At 45.9% G+C, this 21,646-nt stretch overlaps 2 protein-coding genes across 2 annotated transcripts in view; one reads left to right on the forward strand and one right to left on the reverse strand.

Moving 5' to 3' along the window:
- dhrs12la (dehydrogenase/reductase 12-like a) overlaps window positions 1-4,532 on the forward strand; it is a 40,837-nt gene extending 36,305 nt beyond the window's left edge. The window contains exons 9-10 of the mRNA XM_072456481.1: window positions 774-911; window positions 4,409-4,532. Of these exons, the coding sequence (XP_072312582.1) occupies window positions 774-911; window positions 4,409-4,524 (254 nt within the window). The 3' untranslated portion in view covers window positions 4,525-4,532. The remainder of the gene's footprint in view (window positions 1-773; window positions 912-4,408) is intronic.
- Window positions 4,533-6,439: 1,907 nt separating this feature from the next.
- On the reverse strand, window positions 6,440-16,550 carry LOC140369214 (WD repeat and FYVE domain-containing protein 1-like). The gene is made up of 10 exons (XM_072456491.1): window positions 16,476-16,550; window positions 15,622-15,676; window positions 14,182-14,332; window positions 13,884-13,996; window positions 13,626-13,752; window positions 13,414-13,519; window positions 12,954-13,055; window positions 12,754-12,884; window positions 10,756-10,864; window positions 6,440-7,121 (listed from the first exon to the last, which is right to left on the reverse strand). Exons 2-10 carry the CDS (start codon window positions 15,644-15,646, stop codon window positions 7,062-7,064), a joined length of 924 nt encoding a protein of 307 aa, XP_072312592.1. The 5' UTR covers window positions 15,647-15,676; window positions 16,476-16,550; the 3' UTR covers window positions 6,440-7,061.
- Window positions 16,551-21,646: the final 5,096 nt, after the last annotated feature.

Consider the following 21,646-nt stretch of genomic DNA (forward strand, 5'->3'; position numbering starts at 1 on the left):
ACCACCTACACCTAACCACCTACACCTAATGACCTACACCTGACCACCTACACCTAATGACCTACACCTAACCACCTACACCTAATGACCTACACCTGACCACCTACACCTAACGACCTACACCTAACCACCTACACCTAATGACCTACACCTAATGACCTACACCTGAGGACCTACACCTAACCACCTACACCTAATGACCTACACCTAACCACCTACACCTAATGACCTACACCTGACCACCTACACCTAATGACCTACACCTAACCACCTACACCTAATGACCTACACCTAACCACCTACACCTAACGACCTACACCTAACCACCTACACCTAATGACCTACTCCTGACCACCTACACCTAATGACCTACACCTGACCACCTACACCTGACCACCTACACCTAATGACCTACACCTGACCACCTACACCTAATGACCTACACCTGACCACCTACACCTGACCACCTACACCTAATGACCTACACCTAACCACCTACACCTAATGACCTACACCTGACCACCTACACCTAATGACCTACACCTGACCACCTACACCTGACCACCTACACCTGACCACCTACACCTAATGACCTACACCTGACCACCTACACCTAATGACCTACACCTGACCACCTACAGCTAACGGTTGAAGAGCAAATATCCAGGGGAAGTATTCACAGATCCTTCAGAATAAACTTCCTGTTTTAACTCTAAATGAAACTGAAGAACGTCGTGATCTTTGGTGGAGAAAACCTCTTCCTGTTTGTGCAGCTGTTGCCACGGCGATGCCAGACTTCCACCGCTCGATGAAGAGCAGCCTGCGCTCGCCGGAGCAGGGCGCCGACACGGTGCTGTGGCTCGCCGTGTCTGAGGCCGCCGCCAAGAACCCCAGCGGGCGCTTCTACCAAGGTCTGGCACCGGGGTCTAATCTGCCTTCATTTCAGACACACTTTAACATTTAGACCTTCACCGTCTCATCTTCTACACAAACACTAAATGCTCCGTGAATGTGGAGGAGGCTTAGGCCATTTAGGTCATTTAGGTCATCTCCAGTCGAGGGTCCGGCAGCTCCGCCCACAGTTCATCAGAGTCATTATGGACGAGGCTGCTGGGGAGTCTTCTACGCTCTCATTGGACGCTCTCTTCTTCTTCTGTTGCTTTTACTGACAGGGGGCGCTAGTGCACACTGTTGTTGTGTCCTTGGGCAAGACACTTTTTTCTTGTGTTTGTGCGTTTTTGTGTGATTGACAGATAGAGCGTGTGGATCGGTGCAGTCGCTGCATCGACCGTTGTGGTAAAGAGGGAGCTGAGTCCAAAGGCAAAGCTCTGGATTTACCGGTCGCTCTACGTTCTGACCTCACCTATGGTCATGAGCTTTGGGTAGTGACCGAAAGAACAAGATCGCGGATACAAGCGGTCGAAATGAGTTTCCCCTCCGCCGGGTGGCTGGGCGCTCCCTTAGAGATAGGGGGAGGAGCTCAGTCACACAAGAGGAGCTCAGAGTAGAGCCGCTGCTCCTCCAGCCTCCTCCCTGGGGAGGTGTTTCAGGCATGTCCCACAGGGACAAAAGACAAGTACCTGATAAAAGACAAGAACCTGACGCACAGAGGAACCTGCACCACTGGAGCACACATCTGCACATGTGTAATATCAGGTGTAACAAGTGTGATATCATGTGTAATAACTATTATAATGTGTAATAAATGTATTATGTGTAATAGCTAATAGCTGATAAAATAGTTGTAATATAGTGTGTAATAACTGTATTATAATGTGTAATAACTGTATTATAATGTGTAATAACTGTATTATGTGTAAGATGTGTTATAACCGTATTATGTTTAATAACTTGTGTGTAATAACCGTATTCTATTTAATAACTATTATAACGTGTAATAACTGTATTATAATGTGTAATAACAACTGTATTATAATGTGTAATAACTGTATTATGTGTAATAACAACTGTATTATAATGTGTAACAACTGTATTATAATGTGTAATAACAACTGTATTATAATGTGTAATAACAACTGTATTATAATGTGTAATAACTGTATTATAATGTGTAATAACAACTGTATTATAATGTGTAATAACAACTGTATTATAATGTGTAATAACAACTGTATTATAATGTGTAATAACTGTATTATAATGTGTAATAACAACTGTATTATAATGTGTAATAACAACTGTATTATAATGTGTAATAACAACTGTATTATAATGTGTAATAACTGTATTATAATGTGTAATAACAACTGTATTATAATGTGTAACAACTGTATTATAATGTGTAATAACAACTGTATTATAATGTGTAATAACAACTGTATTATAATGTGTAATAACTGTATTATAATGTGTAATAACAACTGTATTATAATGTGTAATAACAACTGTATTATAATGTGTAATAACAACTGTATTATAATGTGTAATAACTGTATTATAATGTGTAATAACAACTGTATTATAATGTGTAACAACTGTATTATAATGTGTAATAACAACTGTATTATAATGTGTAATAACAACTGTATTATAATGTGTAATAACAACTGTATTATAATGTGTAATATCTGTATTATAATGTGTAATAACAACTGTATTATAATGTGTAATAACAACTGTATTATAATGTGTAATAACAACTGTATTATAATGTGTAATAACTGTATTATAATGTGTAATAACAACTGTATTATAATGTGTAATAACAACTGTATTATAATGTGTAATAACAACTGTATTATAATGTGTAATAACTGTATTATAATGTGTAATAACAACTGTATTATAATGTGTAACAACTGTATTATAATGTGTAATAACAACTGTATTATAATGTGTAATAACAACTGTATTATAATGTGTAATAACAACTGTATTATAATGTGTAATAACTGTATTATAATGTGTAATAACAACTGTATTATAATGTGTAATAACAACTGTATTATAATGTGTAATAACTGTATTATAATGTGTAATAACTGTATTATGTGTAATATGTGTTATAACCGTATTATGTTTAATAACTTGTGTGTAATAACCATATTCTATTTAATAACTATTATAACGTGTAATAACTGTATTATAATGTGTAATAACAACTGTATTATAATGTGTAATAACTGTATTATAATGTGTAATAACAACTGTATTATAATGTGTAATAACAACTGTATTATAATGTGTAATAACAACTGTATTATAATGTGTAATAACTGTATTATAATGTGTAATAACAACTGTATTATAATGTGTAATAACAACTGTATTATAATGTGTAATAACAACTGTATTATAATGTGTAATAACAACTGTATTATAATGTGTAATAACAACTGTATTATAATGTGTAATAACAACTGTATTATAATGTGTAATAACTGTATTATAATGTGTAATAACAACTGTATTATAATGTGTAATAACAACTGTATTATAATGTGTAATAACAACTGTATTATAATGTGTAATAACTGTATTATAATGTGTAATAACAACTGTATTATAATGTGTAATAACAACTGTATTATAATGTGTAATAACAACTGTATTATAATGTGTAATAACTGTATTATAATGTGTAATAACAACTGTATTATAATGTGTAATAACAACTGTATTATAATGTGTAATAACAACTGTATTATAATGTGTAATAACAACTGTATTATAATGTGTAATAACTGTATTATAATGTGTAATAACAACTGTATTATAATGTGTAACAACTGTATTATAATGTGTAATAACAACTGTATTATAATGTGTAATAACAACTGTATTATAATGTGTAATAACAACTGTATTATAATGTGTAATAACTGTATTATAATGTGTAATAACAACTGTATTATAATGTGTAATAACAACTGTATTATAATGTGTAATAACTGTATTATAATGTGTAATAACTGTATTATAATGTGTAATAACAACTGTATTATAATGTGTAATAACAACTGTATTATAATGTGTAATAACAACTGTATTATAATGTGTAATAACTGTATTATAATGTGTAATAACAACTGTATTATAATGTGTAATAACAACTGTATTATAATGTGTAATAACAACTGTATTATAATGTGTAATAACTATTATAATGTGTAATAACAACTGTATTATAATGTGTAATAACAACTGTATTATAATGTGTAATAACAACTGTATTATAATGTGTAATAACTGTATTATAATGTGTAATAACAACTGTATTATAATGTGTAATAACTATTATAATGTGTAATAACAACTGTATTATAATGTGTAATAACAACTGTATTATAATGTGTAATAACAACTGTATTATAATGTGTAATAACAACTGTATTATAATGTGTGAACTGATGAACTTTGGTTTAAGGCTTCTGTGTTTGATTGACAGACCGTGTGATGGTGCCCGCCCACCTGCCGCTGGCCTGGACTCGCAGCTCGACTCTGGAGGAACACAAACTCGTGGCTCTGCTCGACGACATGGCCAAGACGTTCCAGCCGCACTGAGCGCCCCAGAGTCTGAGCGGTTTTGTTTGGTCCAGGCTCGATGAAAAATCCCACTTTAACTTTACATTTGTATCTAACCAAACAAGTCTGTCGTCTTTTTTTGTAAACCGCAGATCGTCTCGTGTCGTTGGCGTATGTGCCTGTGTTAAGAGTCGTTTTCATGTTTTATTGTTTATCAGAGCAGATTTCTATGTATTTCGTTGTAACTTGTGGCACTTTCAGTTTTATTCTTTAGGTTAAGCCGATAAGTGATGATACTTTTGTCAAAAACAGCATTTGTTTTGTCCATTTTTATAAAAATCGGACAAAATTGTTTTATTGTTTTCATTTCTCTTTGTTTTAACTGAAGAATCTCAGAGTGGACGTGTTTGAGGTCGAACTGATGGGAATCTGTTCTGACCAAAGTCTTTTTTCTCCCTAATACTGTGTGTACTTTCACTTCTCTGTTGGAGCATCATAACTTTATTCAGATCATGCAATAAACACTGTATTTACAGTTCTGTTTGAACTTTGGAAAACTAAATATAAGCTTCAATAAACTTACAAATGAATTTACAATTGTTTTGTGTTTTTAAATGACAGAAAATACATTTGATGAATTTGAAACCGTCAGTTCTGAGAATTTCTTTTTAGTCCCAGTTTAAACGCGGTTTTGGTTACCGTAGTAACAGTGGTTGTCATTTGTTGTACAACATTAACGTTCATGAAATAAACACAAAAAACAGTTTGAAATCATTTTATTTTGTAAAATAAGAACAAATTCAAGTGTGGAAACAGAAGGTTTTACATTCATAAGAAACTGAGGCCAAAGTGTTTTGTTTAATGTTTTATATAAAAAAGAACAAAAGAGACGTTTAGCACAAAGTGCAATGAAAAGCTCTAAACTGGATTATTATAAGAGACTTTTATAAATAGTTTTTGTCTTTAGTTTGATAACTCTACACATTATATACATTATAGTTTGTGGTTTATTCTTCATCACGTTCACGTGACCTTCTGCCTAAAGGTCGCGTGACCGTCTGCCTCGGAACCATCAGGACCATCAGGACCATCAGAACCATCAGGACCATCAGAACCATCAGAACCATCAGGACCATCAGAACCATCAGAACCATCAGGACCATCAGAACCATCAGGACCATCAGGACCATCAGAACCATCAGGACCATCAGGACCATCAGGACCATCAGGACCATCAGAACCATCAGGACCATCAGGACCATCAGGACCATCAGGACCATCAGAACCATCAGAACCATCAGGACCATCAGGACCATCAGGACCATCAGGACCATCAGAACCATCAGGACCATCAGGACCATCAGAACCATCAGGACCATCAGAACCATCAGAACCATCAGAACCATCAGGACCATCAGGACCATCAGGACCATCAGGACCATCAGAACCATCAGAACCATCAGGACCATCAGGACCATCAGAACCATCAGGACCATCAGGACCATCAGGACCATCAGGACCATCAGAACCATCAGGACCATCAGGACCATCAGAACCATCAGGACCATTAGGACCATCAGGACCATCAGAACCATCAGGACCATCAGGATCATCAGGACCATCAGGACCATCAGGACCATCAGAACCATCAGAACCATCAGGACCATCAGGACCATCAGGACCATCAGGACCATCAGGACCATCAGAACCATCAGGACCATCAGGACCATCAGAACCATCAGGACCATCAGAACCATCAGGACCATCAGGACCATCAGAACCATCAGGACCATCAGGACCATCAGGACCATCAGGACCATCAGAACCATCAGAACCATCAGGACCATCAGGACCATCAGGACCATCAGAACCATCAGAACCATCAGGACCATCAGGACCATCAGGACCATCAGAACCATCAGGACCATCAGGACCATCAGAACCATCAGGACCATCAGGACCATCAGGACCATCAGAACCATCAGGACCATCAGGACCATCAGGACCATCAGGACCATCAGGACCATCAGGACCATCAGGACCATCAGAACCATCAGAACCATCAGGACCATCAGCGCTTCATAAAGTTATTCTGTGGAATCATTAACAGACAAATCACAAACTAATCAAGGCTAAATCTAGAATCAAACTCCTCTCGTTTGAAGTATCGATTGAATAAACTCATAAAATGATAAACAGGGCGTTTCCTCGTTTGGTGACCATAGCAACAGATGAGTTTGCTCACAACACAAACGTTTCAAACTCACCTCCGATACAGGAACTACTCCATTTGAACATGAACTCATTCTGGTCACTTCCTGTTTATGTTTTTAAGGGTTTTAACGAGTTTCTACTTTGATTCTAGTTTTAGTTTTGCTTCGAGTCTGATTTTCTTGAACTTGAACATTTCTTGATTGTCTGAGATTTCCTTTATAAAAGTGTGACTGCCTCAGAGTAACACTGCCCCCTAGTGACAGTTTGACATAAGAACATGACAGAGAGAGCAGACCAGGCGTGTGATGGGGGCGGGGCTGTACACAGAGGAGGGGGCGGGACCTGTGTCGAGGCTCCACCAATCAACGCTGAGGAAGGCCAGTTGCTAAGCTGCAGCCAACGACCTGCGTCATGTCCCAGATCTGTGGAGGAGGAGGAAAGGTGTTAGGACACAGGGGCAGGAGGAAAGGTGTTAGGACACAGGGGCAGGAGGAAAGGTGTTAGGACACAGGGGCAGGAGGAAAGGTGTTAGGACACAGGGGCAGGAGGAAAGGTGTTAGGACACAGGGGCAGGAGGAAAGGTGTTAGGACACAGGGGCAGGAGGAGTTAGGACACAGGGGCAGGAGGAAAGGTGTTAGGACACAGGGGCAGGAGGAAAGGTGTTAGGACACAGGGGCAGGAGGAAAGGTGTTAGGACACAGGGGCAGGAGGAAAGGTGTTAGGACACAGGGGCAGGAGGAGTTAGGACACAGGGGCAGGAGGAAAGGTGTTAGGACACAGGGGCAGGAGGAAAGGTGTTAGGACACAGGGGCAGGAGGAAAGGTGTTAGGACACAGGGGCAGGAGGAAAGGTGTTAGGACACAGGGGCAGGAGGAAAGGTGTTAGGACACAGGGGCAGGAGGAAAGGTGTTAGGACACAGGGGCAGGAGGAGTTAGGACACAGGGGCAGGAGGAAAGGTGTTAGGACACAGGGGCAGGAGGAAAGGTGTTAGGACACAGGGGCAGGAGGAAAGGTGTTAGGACACAGGGGCAGGAGGAAAGGTGTTAGGACACAGGGGCAGGAGGAGTTAGGACACAGGGGCAGGAGGAAAGGTGTTAGGACACAGGGGCAGGAGGAAAGGTGTTAGGACACAGGGGCAGGAGGAAAGGTGTTAGGACACAGGGGCAGGAGGAAAGGTGTTAGGACACAGGGGCAGGAGGAAAGGTGTTAGGACACAGGGGCAGGAGGAGTTAGGACACAGGGGCAGGAGGAAAGGTGTTAGGACACAGGGGCAGGAGGAAAGGTGTTAGGACACAGGGGCAGGAGGAAAGGTGTTAGGACACAGGGGCAGGAGGAAAGGTGTTAGGACACAGGGGCAGGAGGAAAGGTGTTAGGACACAGGGGCAGGAGGAGTTAGGACACAGGGGCAGGAGGAAAGGTGTTAGGACACAGGGGCAGGAGGAAAGGTGTTAGGACACAGGGGCAGGAGGAAAGGTGTTAGGACACAGGGGCAGGAGGAAAGGTGTTAGGACACAGGGGCAGGAGGAAAGGTGTTAAGACACAGGGGCAGGAGGAAAGGTGTTAGGACACAGGGGCAGGAGGAAAGGTGTTAGGACACAGGGGCAGGAGGAAAGGTGTTAGGACACAGGGGCAGGAGGAGTTAGGACACAGGGGCAGGAGGAAAGGTGTTAGGACACAGGGGCAGGAGGAAAGGTGTTAGGACACAGGGGCAGGAGGAAAGGTGTTAGGACACAGGGGCAGGAGGAAAGGTGTTAGGACACAGGGGCAGGAGGAGTTAGGACACAGGGGCAGGAGGAAAGGTGTTAGGACACAGGGGCAGGAGGAAAGGTGTTAGGACACAGGAGCAGGAGGAAAGGTGTTAGGACACAGGGGCAGGAGAAAAGGTGTTAGGACACAGGGGCAGGAGGAAAGGTGTTAGGACACAGGGGCAGGAGGAGTTAGGACACAGGGGCAGGAGGAGTTAGGACACAGGGGCAGGAGGAGTTAGGACACAGGGGCAGGAGGAGTTAGGACACAGGGGCAGGAGGAGTTAGGACACAGGGGCAGGAGGAGTTAGGACACAGGGGCAGGAGGAAAGGTGTTAGGACACAGGGGCAGGAGGAAAGGTGTTAGGACACAGGGGCAGGAGGAAAGGTGTTAGGACACAGGGGCAGGAGGAAAGGTGTTAGGACACAGGGGCAGGAGGAAAGGTGTTAGGACACAGGGGCAGGAGGAAAGGTGTTAGGACACAGGGGCAGGAGGAGTTAGGACACAGGGGCAGGAGGAAAGGTGTTAGGACACAGGGGCAGGAGGAAAGGTGTTAGGACACAGGGGCAGGAGGAAAGGTGTTAGGACATAGGGGCAGGAGGAAAGGTGTTAGGACACAGGGGCAGGAGGAGTTAGGACACAGGGGCAGGAGGAAAGGTGTTAGGACACAGGGGCAGGAGGAAAGGTGTTAGGACACAGGGGCAGGAGGAAAGGTGTTAGGACACAGGGGCAGGAGAAAAGGTGTTAGGACACAGGGGCAGGAGGAAAGGTGTTAGGACACAGGGGCAGGAGGAAAGGTGTTAGGACACAGGGGCAGGAGGAGTTAGGACACAGGGGCAGGAGGAGTTAGGACACAGGGGCAGGAGGAGTTAGGACACAGGGGCAGGAGGAGTTAGGACACAGGGGCAGGAGGAGTTAGGACACAGGGGCAGGAGGAAAGGTGTTAGGACACAGGGGCAGGAGGAAAGGTGTTAGGACACAGGGGCAGGAGGAAAGGTGTTAGGACACAGGGGCAGGAGGAAAGGTGTTAGGACACAGGGGCAGGAGGAAAGGTGTTAGGACACAGGGGCAGGAGGAAAGGTGTTAGGACACAGGGGCAGGAGGAAAGGTGTTAGGACACAGGGGCAGGAGGAAAGGTGTTAGGACACAGGGGCAGGAGGAGTTAGGACACAGGGGCAGGAGGAAAGGTGTTAGGACACAGGGGCAGGAGGAAAGGTGTTAGGACACAGGGGCAGGAGGAAAGGTGTTAGGACACAGGGGCAGGAGGAAAGGTGTTAGGACACAGGGGCAGGAGGAGTTAGGACACAGGGGCAGGAGGAAAGGTGTTAGGACACAGGGGCAGGAGGAAAGGTGTTAGGACACAGGGGCAGGAGGAAAGGTGTTAGGACACAGGGGCAGGAGGAAAGGTGTTAGGACACAGGGGCAGGAGAAAAGGTGTTAGGACACAGGGGCAGGAGGAAAGGTGTTAGGACACAGGGGCAGGAGGAGTTAGGACACAGGGGCAGGAGGAGTTAGGACACAGGGGCAGGAGGAGTTAGGACACAGGGGCAGGAGGAGTTAGGACACAGGGGCAGGAGGAGTTAGGACACAGGGGCAGGAGGAGTTAGGACACAGGGGCAGGAGGAAAGGTGTTAGGACACAGGGGCAGGAGGAAAGGTGTTAGGACACAGGGGCAGGAGGAAAGGTGTTAGGACACAGGGGCAGGAGGAAAGGTGTTAGGACACAGGGGCAGGAGGAAAGGTGTTAGGACACAGGGGCAGGAGGAAAGGTGTTAGGACACAGGGGCAGGAGGAAAGGTGTTAGGACACAGGGGCAGGAGGAAAGGTGTTAGGACACAGGGGCAGGAGGAGTTAGGACACAGGGGCAGGAGGAAAGGTGTTAGAACACAGGGGCAGGAGGAAAGGTGTTAGGACACAGGGGCAGGAGGAAAGGTGTTAGGACATAGGGGCAGGAGGAAAGGTGTTAGGACACAGGGGCAGGAGGAGTTAGGACACAGGGGCAGGAGGAAAGGTGTTAGGACACAGGGGCAGGAGGAAAGGTGTTAGGACACAGGGGCAGGAGGAAAGGTGTTAGGACACAGGGGCAGGAGAAAAGGTGTTAGGACACAGGGGCAGGAGGAAAGGTGTTAGGACACAGGGGCAGGAGGAAAGGTGTTAGGACACAGGGGCAGGAGGAGTTAGGACACAGGGGCAGGAGGAGTTAGGACACAGGGGCAGGAGGAGTTAGGACACAGGGGCAGGAGGAGTTAGGACACAGGGGCAGGAGGAGTTAGGACACAGGGGCAGGAGGAGTTAGGACACAGGGTTACCTTGACGACGCGGTCGCTCCCACACGTCACCATGAGCCCTCGGGTTGGGTCCAGGTCCATGTGTGAGATGTTGTGTTTTCCCTCGTGGAACGTGGCCAAAGGAGAGCGACTGAAACAGAACCATTTATTTATCTGGGTTTGGGGTCTGAACACCACTCTGACCCTGTGTTTGGGGTCTGAACACCACTCTGACCCTGTGTTTGGGGTCTGAACACCACCCTGACCCTGTGTTTGGGGTCTGAACACCACCCTGACCTTGTGTTTGGGGTCTGAACACCACTCTGACCCTGTGTTTGGGGTCTGAACACCACTCTGACCCTGTGTTTGGGGTCTGAACACCACTCTGACCCTGTGTTTGGGGTCTGAACACCACCCTGACCCTGTGTTTGGGGTCTGAACACCACCCTGACCCTGTGTTTGGGGTCTGAACACCACCCTGACCCTGTGTTTGGGGTCTGAACACCACTCTGACCCTGTGTTTGGGGTCTGAACACCACTCTGACCCTGTGTTTGGGGTCTGAACACCACTCTGACCCTGTGTTTGGGGTCTGAACACCACTCTGACCCTGTGTTTGGGGTCTGAACACCACCCTGACCCTGTGTTTGGGGTCTGAACACCACTCTGACCCTGTGTTTGGGGTCTGAACACCACTCTGACCCTGCGTTTGGGGTCTGAACACCACCCTGACCCTGCGTTTGGGGTCTGAACACCACCCTGACCCTGCGTTTGGGGTCTGAACACCACTCTGACCCTGCGTTTGGGGTCTGAACACCACTCTGACCCTGTGTTTGGGGTCTGAACACTACTCTGACCCTGTGTTTGGGGTCTGAACACCACTCTGACCCTGTGTTTGGGGTCTGAACACCACTCTGACCCTGTGTTTGGGGTCTGAACACCACCCTGACCCTGTGTTTGGGGTCTGAACACCACCCTGACCCTGTGTTTGGGGTCTGAACACCACCCTGACCCTGTGTTTGGGGTCTGAACACCACCCTGACCCTGTGTTTGGGGTCTGAACACCACTCTGACCCTGTGTTTGGGGTCTGAACACCACCCTGACCCTGTGTTTGGGGTCTGAACACCACCCTGACCCTGTGTTTGGGGTCTGAACACCACTTTGACCCTGTGTTTGGGGTCTGAACACCACTCTGACCCTGTGTTTGGGGTCTGAACACCACCCTGACCCTGTGTTTGGGGTCTGAACACCACCCTGACCCTGTGTTTGGGGTCTGAACACCACCCTGACCCTGTGTTTGGGGTCTGAACACCACCCTGACCCTGTGTTTGGGGTCTGAACACCACTTTGACCCTGTGTTTGGGGTCTGAACACCACTCTGACCCTGTGTTTGGGGTCTGAACACCACCCTGACCCTGTGTTTGGGGTCTGAACACCACCCTGACCCTGTGTTTGGGGTCTGAACACCACCCTGACCCTGTGTTTGGGGTCTGAACACCACTCTGACCCTGTGTTTGGGGTCTGAACACCACTCTGACCCTGCGTTTGGGGTCTGAACACCACCCTGACCCTGTGTTTGGGGTCTGAACACCACTCTGAAAATATTTAGAATTTTGCTCAAAATTATTTAAAAATCTTATCGCAGAAAAGCAATTTTTTTTAGGTTTATCATTTCACTTCCTGTTTGTATTTGATGACATCACACCAAGAAATTCTAAAAACACCATTTTGACATTTGATTTGACAAGTAAAAATACATGAGAGCGACTTTTGTTGAATTCATATCTAGAGTCAAAAAAGTTGTTTCTTTGTGTAAATTCTGCATGAACTTTGATTGGAGCGTCCCTATTGTGATGTCACTTCCTGTCATTTTAACGTTTTCTCCACAATCACTCACTCGATCGGTGTAAAACTATAAATTATATGAACGACAGGTTCAAATACATCAAATAAAGTCAAAATTAGAAAATGGTCAGACGGGCCCTTTAAACACGTTACAGACATGTGCGAGTGTAGCACACGCGTGACCATCAGTACTCACTCTTCCTCTTTGATGGCGTCGAAGCAGGCGTCGCACACTCGCACCGGGAACTCGAAGCCCATGATCGGGAACGTCGAGCGCTTCGAACTACATTTCCCACAAACCGCTTTCCCGCACTTCCTGCAATGATGCTGCAAACAGGAAGTGAGCGAACACAATCAGACGCTTTCAAATCACAGCTGCAAACAGGACGTTTTTACCTGTCGCAGTCCGAGCGTCTTGGTGTCCCACATCTGTTTAATGTTCCAGAAAAACGGCTGCTCACACGTCTGACACGAGTCGCACTCCAACCACTGAGGAGCCTGTAATTAACGAGCGTATGTCAGAAAAGCATGTCATTTGAAGTGATAAAACATTGATCCGATACAGGATTAAACTCCATCATGTTTGGATTGTGCCCCACTTTTACACTGAAGACACTTTATGATAATAGCGCTGCTAACAAACACTTTCACCTTTTAAACCTTAGTACTGATGGTTAAGTATGGCGCCCCCTGCAGTCTCTGAGCGGAAAAGCAGCCTTGTGACATGCTTTTGTAATAAATAAACCACAACAACGCACCAAAACCTTGAGAAATGTACAGGAACAAGAATATCCGAGGAGCTGAATATGGAAGAACACGTCAGATGTTGTCAAGGCGACGGAGGCTGCGGTGTTACCTCTTGTCTCTGGACTTCCATGTTCCACACGGCGATGCCTCCGTCCGCCGAGCAGGACAGGAGCTGCCTCGTGAGCTGCAGGTACCTCAGGGCCTGGACGCGCTCGCTGCACCACAACAGGGAGCAGAAGTATGAGAAGAAACAGGTCAGAAGGTCATGGTCCAGAGAAGAAAGAGGTCCCGTGCGGTGTATTCCGGGCGTGGTGCTCTTACTGGTGTCCCTGCAGCAGCACCGTCCGTCCTTTACGTCCACCGATGTCCCACATGATGACGCTGTGATCGGACGCTCCAGAAAACAGCAGCCTCTGAACGGGATCCCACCACAGAGCTGCTATACTGCCTGCACGAGAGGGACAGACATTCAGCACAACCACAAAGCTGCTATACTGCCTGCCTGGCCTGTCCCGTCCCTTGGCCTGTCCCCTGGCCTGTCCCCTGGTTCGTCCCTCAGACAGTGGACATGCTCCTTACCTTCGTGGCCCTTCAGCGTGGTGATGATGGAGTACGTCTGCTTCTCCAGCTTCAGCAGCGTGATTTGTCCAGAGCAGTCGCCCACAAACGCGTGCTGCGTGTCGTGGTCGTACCTGAGGGGGTGCGGTTTAGGACCAAGAACACCACAGTGACCCCCAGACCAGGACAGTGACCCCCCTGACCAGGACATTGACCCGCCTGACCAGGACACTGACCCGCCTGACCAGGACACTGACCCGCCTGACCAGGACACTGACCCGCCTGTGAGGTTCATGTTGGTGAAGAACACAAAGGATACTGCAGACACGAGGCCCACGCCGTGAAGTAGTGTCGCCCGAGCATGCTCCCGCTCAGCGTGCACATCCAGCACACGCTCTTGTCATGACCCGTGCTGACCACCCGCTCACTGTCCAGAGAAAACACCATGTCCGACACACGGCTCTGATGGGCTGAAACACACAAGAGCAACACCAACGGTCAGTGAAGAAGAACAGTGATGAAGATGAAGAGCAGTGATGAAGATGAAGAGCAGTGATGAAGATGAAGAGCAGTGATGAAGATGAAGAGCACGGGTCGAGATGAAGTCTGGCGGTGCGTTTGTTGCAGTGAAAGTGGGTCAGGCCTGATCCAGCTGCAGAACAATAGGCCTGAGGCTGAATGTAAAGTCGGGTCATGTGCTCTGAAGGTCAAAGGTCACTCAGCTCCTTCCAGTTTGTGTGGGACAATCTGAGCACTAGAACTTTATTCTTGTTAATGACTAAATGTCTAAAGAGTTTGTCTGGTTTATCTGATGTTTCACTTTCACTTCTCCAGCTCAAGGACCCGTGTTCAGTAAGAACAGAATAACTCGTTCCTTGTGCTGTTTTAGAACTTCTTGGTGCTGTTTTTTCCCGTCGGTACAAACACGACACGTCGGTACAAACACGACACGTCGGTACAAACACGACACGTCGGTACAAACACGACACGTCGGTACAAACACGACACGTCGGTACAAACACGCTGGAGAGTCGCTGACCGGAGGCGACGGCCACGCCTTTGTCGACAAACGAGCGTGATATTTACATGAGATATTAACATGAACACGCTGCACTTCAAACACAGTCAGACGCCTTCATGTGGATGGAGAAGATCCAGAGAAGAAGGTCCAGTTTAGAAAGGCAAAGCTCCAAATGAAGGTCAAACACAGGTCGTAGTGCTCTGAAAGGTCATCACACAGCAGCATGTTGAGACCCCCCGATGTGTCAGTGAAGTGATTATTGTGAGGATAAACATCATGATTATTAAGGTCACGACCTAAAGGACAAACCCTAAATTTTCTTTCCTTCTCGTTTTCACGACGTCGCTCCTCAATACGTGACCAGCTTTTTCCAAACAAACTTGTGTGTAGATGACAGGATTATCAGGACGTTACCTGGGTAACAAACACTACATGTGTGTGTGGTTTAAAGGGCTGCAGAGCCGTGTGTAGATGACAGGATTATCAGGACGTTACCTGGGTAACAAACACTACATGTGTGTGTGGTTTAAAGGGCTGCAGAGCCGTGTGTAGATGACAGGATTATCAGGACGTTACCTGGGTAACAAACACTACATGTGTGTGTGGTTTAAAGGGCTGCAGAGCCGTGTGTAGATGACAGGATTATCAGGACGTTACCTGGGTAACAAACACTACATGTGTGTGTGGTTTAAAGGGCTGCAGAGCCGTGTGTAGATGACAGGATTATCAGGACGTTACCTGGGTAAGTCTTCACATGGTTCATTTTGTTAAAATCCTCAGAAATGAGAAACTCCTAAAAGAGAAATGTAGAAGAAAACATGCGTGTTAAAGTTAGTTTTTTATGGGAGGGCATCTGATAGAAAACCTTTGGCCAGTGGTGAAAGTAAAGTGAAACTAAAGGTGAAGGTCATGTTGTTCAAATAGTGTGAAATCAGGTAAAGTGGGATGAATTTACATTTACTGTTATTGAGTTTTAAGCCGAGTTCCCATTAAAAACATTGATTTAAAGCGCCCCCTACAGGTGGGACCACTCATTAAACTAAAATGCATTTAAAATAAACATATATTTTGAATTTTGCTAAAAATTATAAAAATTGTATGACAGAATAGCAAATTTTTTAGGTTTATAATGTCACTTCCTGTTTGCCCAAAACACTGGGCGAAAACTCATCTAATACAACCATTTTTTTATTTGACAAATAAAAATATATGAGAGCGATTTAATTTTGTTGAATTCATGTTTAGAGAGTCAAAAAGTAGATTTTTGTGTGTAAATTCTGCATAAACTTTGACTGAATGAGCGTCCCTGATGTGATGTCACTTCCTGTCACTTTCTACAGATTTTTTCAAAGTTTTCTCCACAAATACTCGATCGGTGTAAAAATATGTACGACAGGTATAAATACACAAAAAAGAGTCAAATTAGAAAATCATGAGCAACTACATGAGACAGGACCACTCCCCCTCGGTCCACAGGCCACTCCCCCTCGGTCCACAGGCCACTCCCCCTGGGCCCACTTTACCTGACTCCACCTCGTTTCCCACACAATTAGAAAAGTAATGACTGAATAACGCGAGTTGGTCCGACTCACCACAACAGCTCCATTGTCTTGGCCGATGAAGATGCGTCTGCTGTCGTGATGGTACGACAAGCACGAGCACGGAGCTGAAACACACAACACACAACACGCAACACTTCAGTCAACACGCAACACTTCAGTCAACACGCAACAACACTTCAGTCAACACGCAACACTTCAGTCAACACGCAACAACACTTCAGTCAACACGCAACAACACTTCAGTCAACACGCAACAACACTTCAGTCAACACGCAACAACACGTCAGTCAACACGCAACAACACTTCAGTCAACACGCAACACTTCAGTCAACACGCAACAACACTTCAGTCAACACGCGACACTTCAGTCAACACGCGACACTTCAGTCAACACGCGACACTTCAGTCAACACGCGACACTTCAGTCAACACGCAACAACACTTCAGTCAACACGCGACACTTCAGTCAACACGCAACAACACTTCAGTCAACACGCAACAACACTTCAGTCAACACGCAACACTTCAGTCAACACGCAACAACACTTCAGTCAACACGCAACAACACTTCAGTCAACACGCAACAACACTTCAGTCAACACGCAACACTTCAGTCAACACGCAACAACACTTCAGTCAACACGCAACAACACTTCAGTCAACACGCAACAACACTTCAGTCAACACGCCAGTCAACACTCAACAACACGTCAGTCAACACGCAACAACACTTCAGTCAACACGCAACACTTCAGTCAACACGCAACAACACTTCAGTCAACACGCAACACTTCAGTCAACACGCAACAACACTTCAGTCAACACGCAACAACACTTCAGTCAACACGCAACAACACTTCAGTCAACACGCAACACTTCAGTCAACACGCAACACTTCAGTCAACACGCAACAACACTTCAGTCAACACGCGACACTTCAGTCAACACGCAACAACACTTCAGTCAACACGCAACAACACTTCAGTCAACACGCAACACTTCAGTCAACACGCAACAACACTTCAGTCAACACGCGACACTTCAGTCAACACGCAACAACACTTCAGTCAACACGCAACACTTCAGTCAACACGCAACAACACTTCAGTCAACACGCAACACTTCAGTCAACACGCAAAACTTCAGTCAACACGCAACACTTCAGTCAACACGCAACAACACGTCAGTCAACACGCAACACTTCAGTCAACACGCGACACTTCAGTCAACACGCAACAACACTTCAGTCAACACGCGACACTTCAGTCAACACGCAACAACACTTCAGTCAACACGCAACAACACTTCAGTCAACACGCAACACTTCAGTCAACACGCAACACTTCAGTCAACACGCAACAACACTTCAGTCAACACGCAACAACACTTCAGTCAACACGCAACACTTCAGTCAACACGCAACACTTCAGTCAACACGCAACACTTCAGTCAACACGCAACAACACGTAAGTCAACACGCAACACTTCAGTCAACACGCGACACTTCAGTCAAGACGCAACAACACTTCAGTCAACACGCAACACTTCAGTCAACACGCAACAACACTTCAGTCAACACGCAACACTTCAGTCAACACGCAACAACACTTCAGTCAACACGCAACACTTCAGTCAACACGCAACAACACTTCAGTCAACACGCAACACTTCAGTCAACACGCAACAACACGTCAGTCAACACGCGACACTTCAGTCAACACGCAACAACACGTCAGTCAACACGCGACAACACGTCAGTCAACACGCAACAACACTTCAGTCAACACGCAACACTTCAGTCAACACACAACAACACTTCAGTCAACACGCAACACTTCAGTCAACACGCAACAACACGTCAGTCAACACGCGGCAACACGTCAGTCAACACGCAACACTTCAGTCAACACGCAACAACACTTCAGTCAACACGCAACACTTCAGTCAACACGCAACAACACTTCAGTCAACACGCAACACTTCAGTCAACACGCAACACTTCAGTCAACACGCAACAACACGTCAGTCAACACGCAACAACACTTCAGTCAACACGCAACACTTCAGTCAACACGCAACAACACGTCAGTCAACACGCGACAGGAACAGGAACCTCAGGCACCACATGACTCTCAGTATAAGACCTGTACAGGAACCTCAGGAACCTCATGACTCTCAGTATAAGACCTGTACAGGAACCTCAGGCACCACATGACTCTCAGTATAAGACCTGTACAGGAACCCCCGGCACCACATGACTCTCAGTATAAGACCTGTACAGGAACCTCAGGCACCACATGACTCTCAGTATAAGACCTGTACAGGAACCTCAGGCACCACATGATTCTCAGTATAAGAACTGTACAGGAACCCCCGGCACCACATGACTCTCAGTATAAGACCTGTACAGGAACCTCAGGCACCACATGACTCTCAGTATAAGACCTGTACAGGAACCCCCGGCACCACATGACTCTCAGTATAAGACCTATACAGGAACCTCAGGCACCACATGACTCTCAGTATAAGACCTGTACAGGAACCTCCGGCACCACATGACTCTCAGTATAAGACCTGTACAGGAACCTCAGGCACCACATGACTCTCAGTATAAGACCTGTACAGGAACCTCAGGCACCACATGACTCTCAGTATAAGACCTGTACAGGAACCTCAGGCACCACATGACTCTCAGTATAAGACCTGTACAGGAACCCCCAGCACCTCATGACTCTCAGTATAAGACCTGTACAGGAACCTCAGGCACCACATGACTCTCAGTATAAGACCTGTACAGGAACCCCCGGCACCACATGACTCTCAGTATAAGACCTGTACAGGAACCTCAGGCACCACATGACTCTCAGTATAAGACCTGTACAGGAACCTCCGGCACCACATGACTCTCAGTATAAGACCTGTACAGGAACCTCAGGCACCACATGACTCTCAGTATAAGACCTGTACAGGAACCTCAGGCACCACATGACTCTCAGTATAAGACCTGTACAGGAACCTCAGGCACCACATGACTCTCAGTATAAGACCTGTACAGGAACCCCCGGCACCACATGACTCTCAGTATAAGACCTGTACAGGAACCTCAGGCACCACATGACTCTCAGTATAAGACCTGTACAGGAACCCCCGGCACCACATGACTCTCAGTATAAGACCTGTACAGGAACCTCAGGCACCACATGACTCTCAGTATAAGACCTGTACAGGAACCTCCGGCACCACATGACTCTCAGTATAAGAACTGTACAGGAACCTCAGGCACCACATGACTCTCAGTATGAAACTATTGAGCACAACATTCTGGATCACAGAAACCCCAGCACACCAGCCTCTTTTTTCTATGGTAGTTGTAGGGTCTTAAATTGGATTCGGGGTCTTTTCCCTTGTCATATAAATGTAGAGATTGTTTTATTCCGTTCATTAAACGGCCGGTTGGGGATAAGAATTGTCAGAGTCTGGAATAGGTAAAGAAATCTGGGCAAGACATTCCTTTGGCTTAGACTAAAATACGGAATAATGTTCCATTTTCCAAGAGTAGAAGAGGGAGGAGAGTCTTTATGGAGGGTCACACCTAAATATTTGAGGGATTCTGTTTGTCTTTTGAAATGTCAATGGGGGTCGCGAGTGGGATAAAATGTAGTTTTTTTGTACGTTCAGTTTGTTTCCAGACATTGGGCCAATATCGTCAGAAAGATGCATCACTCCAGGTTTAGAGATCTCTGGCGTGGTCACAAATAGAAAAATATCATCTGCATAGAAAGCAATTTTATGTTCCATCCCGTGAAATGTCTCTGATTGTCCAATGGTTCCAAATAAAAGGCAAACAGGAGGGGGGACAAAGCACAACCCTGCCCCACCCCTCTCTCCAAAGTCACTGGGTGCGTCAGGTGTCCGTCATCCATCATCAATAAGACCAGTTACAGCATCTAAAGTCATGATGACAGCCGTGTTGAATGGTAAATGGTCACATTTATATAGCGCTTTTCTACCGTCAAGGTACTCAAAGCACCATCAAGGAACCAGTCACCCATTCACACACATTCACTCCCCAGATGTTCGCAGACACTGGGGGGCGAGTTGGGTTAAGTGTCTTGTCCAAGGACACAACGGCAGTATTCACATGAGGCAGCTGCGATCGCACCACCAACCTGTGGGCCAGTGGATCTGACCGCTCTGACCGAACCGCCGACCTTTAGATCAGAAGAAGAGCACTCTACCACTGAGCTACTGCCGCCCGCCCGCAGTGTTGTGTTGATGTTGTCCACAGTTCGTCGTGTGTTTGTCTGATCTTTATGAATTGGATTTGAGAGGATTTGTTCCATTCTTTTGAGATAATTGCGGTGTGTAAACGATAGTCCTCTTCAGAATAGAAATCAGTGCTTTTATTAGGTTTGGTTGTTGTTTATGTTTCATGTGAACGTCAGTTTGAAATCAGGTGTTTCTCTGGTTCAGGAGGAACAGTTCACATGGTTTGTCGAAACAAGGACAAGGCTGAAGAGGCCAGAGCCGACATCGTCAAGGAAACGGGAAACAAGGTGAGAGCCGACCAATCGCAACAACGCAACACACTTATGCCCAATTTACCATCGTGTGTGTGTTGTGTTGTGTGTGTTGTGTGTGTGTGTGTGTGTGTGTTGTGTGTGTGTGTTGTGTGTTGTGTGTTGTGTGTGTGTGTGTGTGTTGTGTGTGGTGTGTGTGTGTGTTTTGTGTTGTGTGTGTCTGTGTGTGTTGTGTTGTGTGTGTTTTGTGTTGTGTGTGTTGTGTGTTGTGTTGTGTGTGTGTGTTGTGTGTTGTGTGTGTGTGTCGTGTGTGTGTGTCGTGTGTGTTGTGTGTGTGTGTGTTGTGTGTTGTGTGTGTGTGTTGTGTGTGTTGTGTTGTGTGTTGTGTGTTGTGTGTTGTGTGTTGTGTGTTGTGTGTGTGTGTGTGTGTGTTGTGTGTGTTGTGTGGTGTGTTGTGTGTTGTGTGTTGTGTGTTGTGTGTTGTGTGTTGTGTGTTGTGTGTGTGTGTGTTGTGTGTGGTGTGTGTTGTGTGTGTGTTGTGTTGTGTTGTGTGTGTGTGTTTTGTGTTGTGTGTGTCTGTGTGTGTTGTGTTGTGTGTGTGTGTTTTGTGTTGTGTGTTGTGTGTGTGTGTCGTGTGTGTCGTGTGTGTGTGTGTGTGTGTTGTGTGTTGTGTGTTGTGT

The sequence above is a fragment of the Eucyclogobius newberryi genome, unplaced genomic scaffold (assembly GCF_026437365.1).
Source record: "Eucyclogobius newberryi isolate DKJ021-1_F unplaced genomic scaffold, fEucNew1.0.hap1 SCAF_10, whole genome shotgun sequence".
Lineage (NCBI taxonomy): Eukaryota > Metazoa > Chordata > Actinopteri > Gobiiformes > Gobiidae > Eucyclogobius > Eucyclogobius newberryi.